The following is an 11059-nucleotide window of genomic DNA, read 5'->3' as shown; positions in this document are numbered from 1 at the left end:
ACCATCGAAGCTTTAATCTTTTAAAAGGTTAAAATACATCATTAAGCAACTTGACAGGACAATCTTGGTGATTGCTTTACAAATCTCAAAGACGATAACACATGAATTTTCTTCTTTCACTGTAATTGTTTTTTTCTTAAAATAAGGTTTAGGCCAAAAGCAAATCTAACCAATATTAAAAAAAAAAAAATTGCTGAAAAAGGGCAATGGATGAGTTGTTTTACCTGACGGATAAGCAACATTATAGTAGCCTTAATCATAATGTTGGGCGTAATTAAATATATATGTGGGTTAAGAATTTTCTAAACCTGTCACTTCACTTTAGTTACTAATTTTTAGTACCCTAATTTATTCTTGATATCAATGCTTTAACAAAATCCCATATGCATAGTAACAAATTGGTCCCAAGCCTAAACTCTCTCCGACAATGGGCCTCAAATCCCTGCTGATGGATTTAGCCTTTACCTGTTTAAAACAATTGAACAAAAAGCCTTGTTGTTGGAGAGAGTATGAAATGTATAAGTAGTAACCTTTGGTATCAAGCAAGCATGAGAGAGTATGAAATTTCGTCTTGCTTGCTTACTGCTCTCTTCTTTAAGGTGCTCTGTTCTGATTTCACTCTCTTCCAACATCCCACATGTATATCTTTGGGGATGAAGATGTCCTTAGAGCTCCCAACTTATGTGCTATGTGACTGTAAATGTAAGGTTAAAGGATCAAAAGAGTACCGAGCAATGCTACATACTTTATAGGTAGCTACACTTGTCTTAAATTCAATGTAAATAATTATAGAAAGGTTTTGCTCCGCAAATCATTTGCACATGTGCTGTTATCTTTGCTTTAGGATACCTTAGCCGCTAGACCTTGCTTGCTGCTGATGCAAGTTGTCGTCTCATGCCGTAAACTAAAAACCACATTAACTGCTGAAATTATAGCTTAAGAGTCTGGTAGTTCAAAGAGATGGAGAAGAAAATGAAGTAAAACAATGTAGAGTTTATTGAGTATATACTACATGGACCGGTTACTTCAGCTTATTGGTTAACCTGATCTTGGTTCAATGTTCACATTTAATCTTTAAGTATATAAGCTCAAGTATGATTACATTTCGCTTTGTAACAACATTTTGGATTTAATAAAGTTCCGTCATAAACTCTCTCTTCCCCGGTCTCCAATCTCCGATATCGAAGTTTCTTAGAGTTGTTAACAAACTAGATACATATCACTAAATATTCTGATTAGCATTATAAATTCGATTATTAATGTGTGGGTTTAAAATAAAAAATGGCCTATAATTAATCTAGTGTCTGACTTTGTTCTATGTATAACTTTTTTTACATTCATAGACCCTTGTTTCTATTCTTAAAAAACTTTATATGATAAAACATGCAATGATCATATCATACGTCTTATCCAACCAGAATACAAGAGTCTTGACATCATTCTCAATGGTTTTTCTAAGCGAACCTGAAGTACACACATCAATACACGCCTCATATCACAAAAAAGGATGTTATTTTGACAATTATATCGTAACACATGTTACCATCTATGCATGCCTTCAAACATCAAAGTCAATTGAAGGAAACACACCTCTCAGTTGTCGGTGACTTCCCGGATCATGTAAAGATGACTTTTTGAAAACCAAGAACATCATTGCCCACTCCAAAGCTGTTACCTCTCATTCCAAACTCGATCGTAATCGCCATATTCAAGAAATACGTACTTGGAGATCATGCACAAGGCTTTTTAAAAATAGACCGAACTTTACTAGTTACTATCTACCAATCAGGTTATGAAAGTAGGCAAAAGGGGAAGGGTCAAGGCCCATGAGACATATTTTCCAAATAGACACTAAAAATGAGCCAGATTTTTCAACAACACATTTGGTTTAAGGGCTCAAAAAATATTTGTCAACACCCAGTTTTAAAACAAAAGAAAATAGTAAATTACAGGCCCAAATGTTTTTGTTGCCCTATAGATATTAGTATTTCTTAACCAGTCGCTGATAATTATTGATGAATAGTTGAGAGACGATAAAGATTGAGCTGTCAGGAATACAAATCAAACATGATATTGTTCGTTTACATTATTACTCAACGAACATTCACGTTTCCAAATTCTGATATCTTTTCTAATATTTCTCCACATGTAGCATATCATTAGTTACTGTTTAAAAATGAGTACCAAAAACGTGAAATTATTACAATAACGTATAAATGTTAAATATTTCGAGCAATCAATACTTGTCAAGACTCATTGTTAGTAATGCATCACTATAATTCATTCTTTTTTTGTCTTGGTCAAACATGTATGAAGCGAGCAGAGTCTATGAATGTCATATTATAGACATACGTATGCGGCTTTGGTCGGGACCGGCCCAATAAAACAATACACATGTTCAACGGGTTCTTCCACGTGTCAAACTTATGTTGGCTGGACGGTATGTGACTGTGCATTGTGGTTACGTTTCCAAAATGAATACGTAAGAACTTTTCCTAAATTATGTCTTTTGCACAATACTGTAAGTCTGTAACTATGGTACTAAACATTATAATATCGAATTGGAAACATTTACATTTGAGAATTTTAGTGTTTGTTGGCAACGAAGCATGTGAGATCACAGAGAAGCAATACTCATCTCTGAGCTGTTCAAACAGTTTTACATGTCAGCACCCAAATATAGTCACTATATTCAAAAACAAAATTATTTACTTGCATTCAATGCTAGCCTTTTTTATTCGGTCCACAACAAATTATAAATATTTGTATATAAGAAAAATCAGAGACCTGATTTTGTAATGCGTGGCTTGTCAATTTCAAGCAACACAGAAAAAAGCTAACTAAGCAAAAAACAAAAAAAAATAACAAGTGGCTGGTTGATAGAATGTATCTTTCATCAGTACATAACACTGTTTTTTTGTCAACGTAAAACAGATTTTTATAACTTTTGTTTGCCCTCAACTTTTTTCATTACATTTTCTGGAATATCGCATGGTTGAATAATTAAAAGTTAAAAATGATTTTTATGAAGCACGGCATTATACTATATAGTCAGTCCCAACGAAAATGACTTTACATAAAGCTGTCAATTTTTTCTCCAACGGTCAGATAATTGTTTCGTTGAATAGTCAGTTTTTTTTTTACTATTTTACTATTGGGCTTTATTGGGCTCTTACAATTTTATCGATTTTTGTTTACCGTCCAGAAAGTGGACCCTGTGGGAAGAGGAAAAGAAAAAAAAAGGGTCAGGTTTTTTGTCTTTATACGAGAGCACATCGGTACGTTCCAGAACAACCCTCTCTAGTCTCCTCCATCATTATCTTTATTTAATAGTAACCCTAGTACAAATTACCAAACTATTCAACATTAACATAATTATTCAACATTCACCATCATGAATAATAACTAGTTGAGAAAAACGTAACTAGACTAGTTTGATCTGTCAACATAAAAAGAGAAAAAAGAATTTCGTGACTAGTAAAGTTTAAGACCATTCACAAATGATCATTGAAATTATTAGTTCTAAACTCTTAGTTTGGTTATCTATTTGGTTTTGATTCGTATCTATTTGGTTATTCGGTTTTTTGGTTTTAAAGTTTAGTATTCATTCGACTATTTTGAAATTTTGGTTCGTTTTTTTTTTTTTTTTTGAAATTTAATATCCATTCGATTATTTTGCTTTTAATATTTTTAAATATTTCAATTATTTTTTGATATTTTTTGAATATTGTTACTATTTAATATATATTTTTAAATATTTTTAATTACTAAGTATAGAAATAACTAATATTTTTGAAAATAAAATTATATTTTGGATATTTTAGATCATCTAAAATATTTTAGTTAGGTACTAATTCATTTTTGGTTATTTTGATTATAAAATTTAATATCTATTCAACAATTTTTAAATTGTTGATTCAATTCGGTTCTGTTTTTTTTTTTCATTTAGGTTTAGTACATTTGGTTCAGTTTATTTGACTCTCAGTTTATTTGCCTAAGCCTTGAAATTAGGTGTTAACTATTGGTTATTCTAGTTGAAATTTGAAATAAAGAAAAAACTATACGTTATACTATTTTATTTTCTTAGCAATAACTAAAAATAAATGTTTGGAAACGTTAGGCAATTTTATTATATTCTATCGTTGTTCTCTATAAATGAAGTCTCGACCACACACTTGGTAGCTACACACGAGAAAGAAAAAGCTCACAACTTTAACCTTTCTGGAGAGAGAAGAACAAAAGAGGGAGAGGGAGAGAAATGGAAGGCAAAGAAGAAGATGTACGAGTGGGAGCTAACAAGTTCCCGGAGAGGCAACCCATCGGTACATCGGCTCAGTCCACCGACAAGGACTACAAAGAGCCACCTCCTGCGCCACTGTTCGAGCCCGGCGAGCTCAGCTCATGGTCTTTCTACAGAGCCGGAATAGCTGAGTTTATCGCTACTTTCTTGTTTCTCTACATCACTGTTTTGACTGTAATGGGAGTTAAGAGAGCACCAAACATGTGTGCTTCTGTTGGAATCCAAGGTATCGCTTGGGCTTTTGGTGGCATGATCTTTGCTCTTGTCTACTGTACTGCTGGAATTTCAGGTAACCTTCTCTCGATTTTCCCATTTTTCTGTAATCTCTGTTTTGGTGGGTTCTCTGTTTTGGTTCTGCTTTATTTGCTCTGTTTTGTTTCTGAAAACCATTATGTGAGTCCTCTGTTTTTGTTCATGCTCTGTTTGACCTAGAAAATGTAAAGGAACCAAAAACAGTTATAAAGCAGGAAACTTTGGGTTCTTTTGATGCTTGGGCTTATCTAGATCTGTATGTTACACCAATTTTACTGTTGATTTCTCAGATAAAGCTCACATCTTTGTGTAACATGTGTTTGTGTTTGTGTGTTTTTAGGTGGACACATCAACCCTGCTGTAACATTCGGTCTGTTCTTGGCTCGGAAGTTATCTCTGACCAGAGCAGTGTTCTACATGATTATGCAATGTCTTGGAGCCATCTGTGGTGCCGGAGTCGTCAAAGGTTTCCAGCCAACGCCGTACCAGACTCTCGGTGGTGGTGCTAACACCGTTGCTCATGGCTACACCAAAGGTTCTGGCCTTGGTGCTGAAATCATCGGAACATTCGTTCTCGTCTACACTGTCTTCTCCGCCACCGACGCCAAGAGAAGCGCCCGTGACTCACACGTCCCGGTATGGACCCCTCTCTTAGTTCCGGTTTGCTGATTTTATTGCTTTAATTAGACTACTAACCGATCGAATTTCCCCGGTTTTATTGGTTTAACAGTTTATGACTAATAATTGGTCACTCTCTATTGTAGATTTTGGCGCCGCTCCCAATCGGATTTGCAGTGTTCTTGGTACACTTGGCAACAATACCGATCACCGGGACCGGAATCAACCCAGCTAGAAGTCTTGGAGCCGCAATTATCTACAACAAGGACCACTCTTGGGATGACCATGTGAGTAAACAACTCTAATGAAAAGGACAACTCAAAACGTATTATGATGTTTTCTAATATATTTGAATTTGTAAAATTGTGGTGGTTGTTGCAGTGGATTTTCTGGGTTGGACCATTCATTGGAGCAGCTCTAGCAGCACTATATCACCAGATTGTCATCAGAGCGATTCCTTTCAAGAGCAAGAGTTAGAGACACACAGAAAGATTCCACGGTCCAGAATTTGTTCTTTAGTAGTTTCTTTGCTTATCTATCTAATGTAGCTTGTGTTTTGCAATGTAATGAGCCTTTCAAGAATATGTATTTGGGATTTCTAATCAGCTTTTGTCTATGTAAAAACTATGTGTTTCTTTTTTCTTCCTATACTCGTCTCAGATGCTTTATGGCAAAGGGTCTCTGAAGTCTAAGGTGATTAGTGCTCCGGTTATTGATGTTTTGAATAGTTTGTTCGACGAATATAAAATAAACATAGTCAACCCTCATTCTGTATCAACATCAAGTTCTCGGGTTGGTTTTGAGAGACATGATTATGAAGATGATCATGACTTCGTGAATGTGGGGGTTGAAGGATTGGCCTCTGTTTATGACAAGATGGTGAATGAAGAGCTTGACTATTGTGTACTTGCAAGAAAGTGTTGAAAACACAAGGGCCAATACATTGGAAACAGAATATGATGTGTTTCATACTAGAAGCTCAGTAGTCTTAAGCTTCCGGTTTTATTTGTACTAGCTAGAGATATTCTAGCTATGCAAGTTTCTTCTGTAGCTTCTGATTCTTGTTTTAGCACCAGTGGTCGGATCTTAGAGCCACAGAAAAGTTGCTTAACACATTATATGATTGAGGTCTTGTTGTGTACTGAACAATAGATGATTTAAATAATTTTTGTGATTTTTTTTTATTTTAGTTTCCTAAATTTTAGTAACAAAATCGATTTATAGATTTGATAATAAGTTTGTTAAAACATTTAATGCCAATGGCATTGGGTTGTAAATAAGTTCAAACTCCAGGATTTATTTCATAAAAGTGTTGCAAAAATATATAAGTAGATTCTGTACCGTTTGTAATATGGGTTAGTTTTTGATATTTTTTCTCCGTTATTATTTTGTTTGTTTTCGATATTATTTGTTTTTTTTTACAAATAATTTTGTTTTTTTTATTGCATCATTCTATTATAACCCGATTGACAATAAATAACCAAATTTTTCTTTATCGGTTAAAAAACTTTAAATGATTTATTATTTGTTTATATTTTAGATTGTGCATATATTTCTTTGATTCAGTATTATGTGTTTTAAAAAATTTGAATCATAATATATGCAGAAAAAACAAGAAATTTATTAACCATATATAATTTATAATAATTCAAATAATATAAGTACATAAAATCAAATAAAAGTGAAATGAGAATTATGTATTTATGTTTATTAGGTAGAGAGGTTTTAGAAAATTAGCCCAAACATTTTATATTAGCATTAAATCATCATATTTAATTTTTTATCTACAAAAATTGTAAAGAATATACCATATATAAAAAATTTAGATATAGTAATTATTTTTTATAAATTAAATTCGTTTTTGGGTTTTGTCATAATATAGGGAAATATTCGATTGACGATTTCTAAATCAAATTGTATAAAACCCTGACCCGAATAAAAAGAGGAAATATATATTTTAAAAATGTTAAGTAGATTTATTGCTAATAATTATTTTTACTTTCAAAAAAATATTTCAAAAGATAGTTCTTTAATTATAATTCCTTTTTAATTTTTTATTTATAAAGTTTATAACATTTTTAAAACATATTTACATTATGGTCGAAATTATGTAATAATTTAATATGTAAACTCATCAAATAATATTTTGTAATTAATACATAAATACAAATTTTTTTTTTTCCTTCAATATTTTTTCCTTCAATATTGCTCTGTTCATAATACTTTTTCTTTTTTAGTGAAATAACAAAACATTCAACCAATCTCTTGAGCTTCTTCTTCTTCTTTCGTTACTCTCTTCTTCTCAATCTTCTTTTCGATCTCATCATCACTCGATCTTCTTCTCCATTGGCGTTAGCTCAGTTCCTAAAGGTATTCATGTCTCTCTTTCCATTTCCGATTCTCGCTTGAAATAGAATTTCTGGGTTTAGTTCAAAATTGAAGCTTTTGTTCTCAATTTGAGATTTCGGAAGTGTGAAGAGGAAAATCAAAACTCGAAAACTCCAGCCTCTACTTAGATCGTTCTCCTTTCTGGGTCAATCTTCTATTCAGCTCTCTTTGATTTTATTGGTAAACTCCTCCTTAAGGATTTGCTTAGTTTATGAAGATTTATATGTTGTTTAAACGTCACTTGATTTTGGTAAGTTATAGCTTTATGTAGATCTCAAAAGTATCTGCTGTTTAACTAATAAATATTTGATGGTTTCTTATTTTGTGTTGTAAGATGCCATATGAGACAATGATTTGAATTGTGTGTTCTTATGGTTTTGCTTTTCCATAGTATAAGTGAGTGTGATGAATTAGCAAAATGTCTTGTGTGTGTGATTTGAATTGTCTTGTGTGGTTAGCAAAATGCTGTTTAACTACTAAATATTTGGGTCTGTCTTGTTGTTTAGGCAAAGAAGATATTTGTCTATTGTTGTTTAGGAACTGAAGTGTTGTTTCTGTAATCTAATCAAAGGGTTTTAGATAAGGAGAGGAAAGATATATGATAGTTAAGATAGTTAAGATAGTTAAGATAATCAAATTTCGTTTCTTTACCATAGTTAGATATTTCCATGTTTTCTAGGACCAATTCGAATACTTGTGGCCTACTGTTTTGCTCAAGTTAGTCATCTTTCATAGGGCTTTATTGTAGAAGCTGGGAAATATTTATGCTTTGTGATTGGAAGAAGGATATTTCAGTGTTTATACTAATTGGACGATCCTATGTGGTGTCTGAAAGCGGTTGCTGTTTTGCAGGCAAGCAAAAGATGTTGTGAAAGGCATTTAAAAAACGGATTGGTAGCAGGAATCCAAAAGCTCAGCTTCTTGCCATAACTGTGAGCTCCTAGATAACTGTCTCTCCTTTTTATTTTCCTTTTTGGTTACTTCATTGCAATAGCCACTGTTCTTTCTGTAACTGTGCATTTATATAGCCTGCTTAAACATGTTTATTTAAGATGGTTAAGCTGGAACTAGTATGAGTTTTGACCAAAGGGAAAGCAGATTATTTAGTTAAGTTTAAAGCTTTACTTGGTAAACTTCATACTGATTCTTTAGCTCTATAGAAAACAGAACAAATCTCTTGTGTTAAAAGTTCGGTCAAATTTGATTTCAGAAAAAGTCTCTGCGACAATCTCCTAGCTTTGTCAAATTATAAGTTTCTTAGCAAATGTTCAGGCAACTGAGACAATATTATTGAATTAAGAGTGATTATGCGTCGTGGTCCTGAAAGTTGTTGTTATTATTGAATTCTTTGTATGTATAGATTATGTCATGGGTCATATGTGGTTTTGATGGGTAACGTTTTTACTAATAATAGCACTATGCTTCTGGATTTTGATCTAGGTGATCATTAACTAGTCTATATATATGCAATGTCTTTGAAACACTTTTTGTTGTAGTTAAAGTCTGTCTGATTTGTGTTGGTTTCTTATTATAAAGGAATAAGGTAGCTGAAGCTAATTAATCCAATAAAGAAAAAAAAGAATTTTCTGCTTGAAATCAACGATGGATCTTCCTCCTCCAGAGTCTTCATCAAATCCCATATCTTCCTTCTCTGTGGTAAGAAATGCGGAATATAAATAGAAATATTAGTCTTTCCTTTTGGGCTTAGATCTTCTTAAATGAGAAGAAATAATCATTTTGTCATGTCTTTTTGTTAATTTTTGTTGGATTGGATCAGTTATTATTATTATTTTTTCTTTGTCTCTATTCAGGCTCAAAAGAGGATGTTGCTACAGAGATGCGAAAGTAAGTTTAAGATAAGGAAGCTGAACGATACTGTCGAAGAAGACAATGTCACGCAGATGGAGCCAAACTTTACACTTGAGAACACTCTTGTTTCCGAACCAGAAGCAGATTTGAGGCCTCACACAACTGAGCCCACTACTGAAGGTACTTACTCTTTTTCTCCCCACACTGTTTACTTAATTTTGGTGTTATCAGTTGTATTTAGCTAAGGTTTTGTTAATGTTATTGGTTATAAGGGTTTTAAAGATGAAAGCTATGGTTATGGAATAAGAATGTTAGTATTGTGTACCTGTGTTTGCTTTCTTGAAGAGCTTTTGGATTCCTTAAAAATCAAAAGCTTAAAACTTGTCAATTATGTCTCATTTTTTTGGGGTTAGTTTTCATTTATCGACAATTTGACATTTTGTTCTGTTGTTCACATGCATGTTGTTTAGAAGAAACTCAGAGATCTTCAGCCAAATCACAGTTGTATAATTTATGTAGTGTGAGGCATTGGAAAGCACCACTGTATGAGTATATCGCCGAGGGTCCTTGCCATATGAAAATGTAAGAGCACATAATTTCTGCACTCTTTTCACATTTTAAAGGTTAGAAATCTTTAGTGTCAGCATCATTCATGTTTTTCTTTTGTTTTGTTCAGATTTACAGGCAAAGTTACGGTTGAAATGAAGGAGGATTCTCGGATAACGGTTTTGGAGTGTTTTGGGAATCCACAGTACAAGAAGAAAATCGCAGCTGAGCAGGCAGCAGAAGCAGCACTTTGGTATCTTAAGAATGTGGGTTATACCCTTCAAACAGAGAAAGCTTCTGGTCGTAAAGGACGGAGTAAACCGATATCGAAGATGATGGTAACAGGTGAACCCGTGTAATGATCTTTGCCAGTTAGAATCTGTTAAGGTGATTACTTTTGTTTATGTTTATCGGCCTTAAGGATTAGCTTTTGATATAAGCTCTACCTAGGATGCTCAAAAGGTCACAAAATACTCATCTTTTATGAGACTATTTTCATGTGTACCTTTAACCTGCGTTATTTTTTGTCTATCTATGCAAATGTCTATTTTGATACTTTGACTATATCTCGCGTCAACTTTCCTTTGATATAACTATATACGCAAGTCGCAAACTTTTGTTGGTTTGACCTTAGCTATTGCCAACCTTCGTTTGGCTCATGCCATCTTCAATGAAAATTAGCATTTTGATAGGTTTCATAAGTTTGATATCTATTCTGAGTAAACAAAATTTGTAATGAGTCTGCCTTTATAACACATAAAAATCTACTACTAGTGCCTCGAAGCTGTCTTAACCTAAGCTGCCTTTATACCACATCGAAAATTTTCATCTTACCACATAGCTAAACAGTTGGGAATTTTTCATATGCTATGTGGTGCTTTGGTTACTCCGGTGATTCTAGCAAGGGCGATAAACATCATCATCTTATTTCTTCTGAGAAACTTTAAGTCTGAGATTCCGGTGCAAATAACAAGATTAAGGTTATGTAGATTATAGATCTCTTAGAGATTGTCTCACAGGCAGAATTTTAGTTGCCTTAAGACAAGAAACTGTAAAATAGAATCTTAAAGGCTAGCTTGGAGAGCACATTTTTAAGGAAAAGATGATCTTGTTGGTCACATAAAGAATGTTGTGTGATGAAAGAGA

The 11059-nt window shown here is 33.2% G+C and overlaps 2 protein-coding genes across 7 annotated transcripts; both read left to right on the top strand.

Annotated features, from left to right (window-relative positions):
• Positions 1–4109: 4109 nt before the first annotated feature.
• PIP1;4 (plasma membrane intrinsic protein 1;4) lies at positions 4110–6505 on the top strand. Of its 2 annotated transcripts, NM_116268.4 has the most exons (4): positions 4110–4589; positions 4893–5188; positions 5317–5457; positions 5552–6505. In NM_116268.4, exons 1-4 carry the CDS (start codon positions 4259–4261, stop codon positions 5645–5647), a joined length of 864 nt encoding a protein of 287 aa, NP_567178.1. In that variant the 5' UTR covers positions 4110–4258; the 3' UTR covers positions 5648–6505. The 2 variants fall into 2 exon arrangements, with proteins under 2 accessions (NP_567178.1, NP_974489.1); NM_202760.2 differs by having other exon boundaries at positions 4163–4589; positions 4893–5457; positions 5552–5937.
• Positions 6506–7320: 815 nt separating this feature from the next.
• On the top strand, positions 7321–10523 carry AT4G00420 (Double-stranded RNA-binding domain (DsRBD)-containing protein). 5 transcript variants are annotated; one of them, NM_178944.3, is made up of 6 exons: positions 7321–7540; positions 8411–8490; positions 9095–9214; positions 9370–9547; positions 9838–9949; positions 10044–10516. In NM_178944.3, the coding sequence occupies exons 3-6, from the start codon at positions 9161–9163 to the stop codon at positions 10270–10272; spliced, it is 573 nt and encodes a 190-aa protein (NP_849275.1). In that variant the 5' UTR covers positions 7321–7540; positions 8411–8490; positions 9095–9160; the 3' UTR covers positions 10273–10516. The 5 variants fall into 5 exon arrangements, with proteins under 5 accessions (NP_849275.1, NP_001328016.1, NP_001328017.1 ...); NM_001340246.1 differs by having other exon boundaries at positions 7321–7738; NM_001340245.1 differs by having other exon boundaries at positions 7397–7808; positions 10044–10523.
• Positions 10524–11059: the final 536 nt, after the last annotated feature.

This window comes from Arabidopsis thaliana, chromosome 4 (genome assembly GCF_000001735.4).
Source record: "Arabidopsis thaliana chromosome 4, partial sequence".
NCBI lineage: Eukaryota > Viridiplantae > Streptophyta > Magnoliopsida > Brassicales > Brassicaceae > Arabidopsis > Arabidopsis thaliana.
This window is presented reverse-complemented; position numbering and strand designations above follow the sequence as displayed.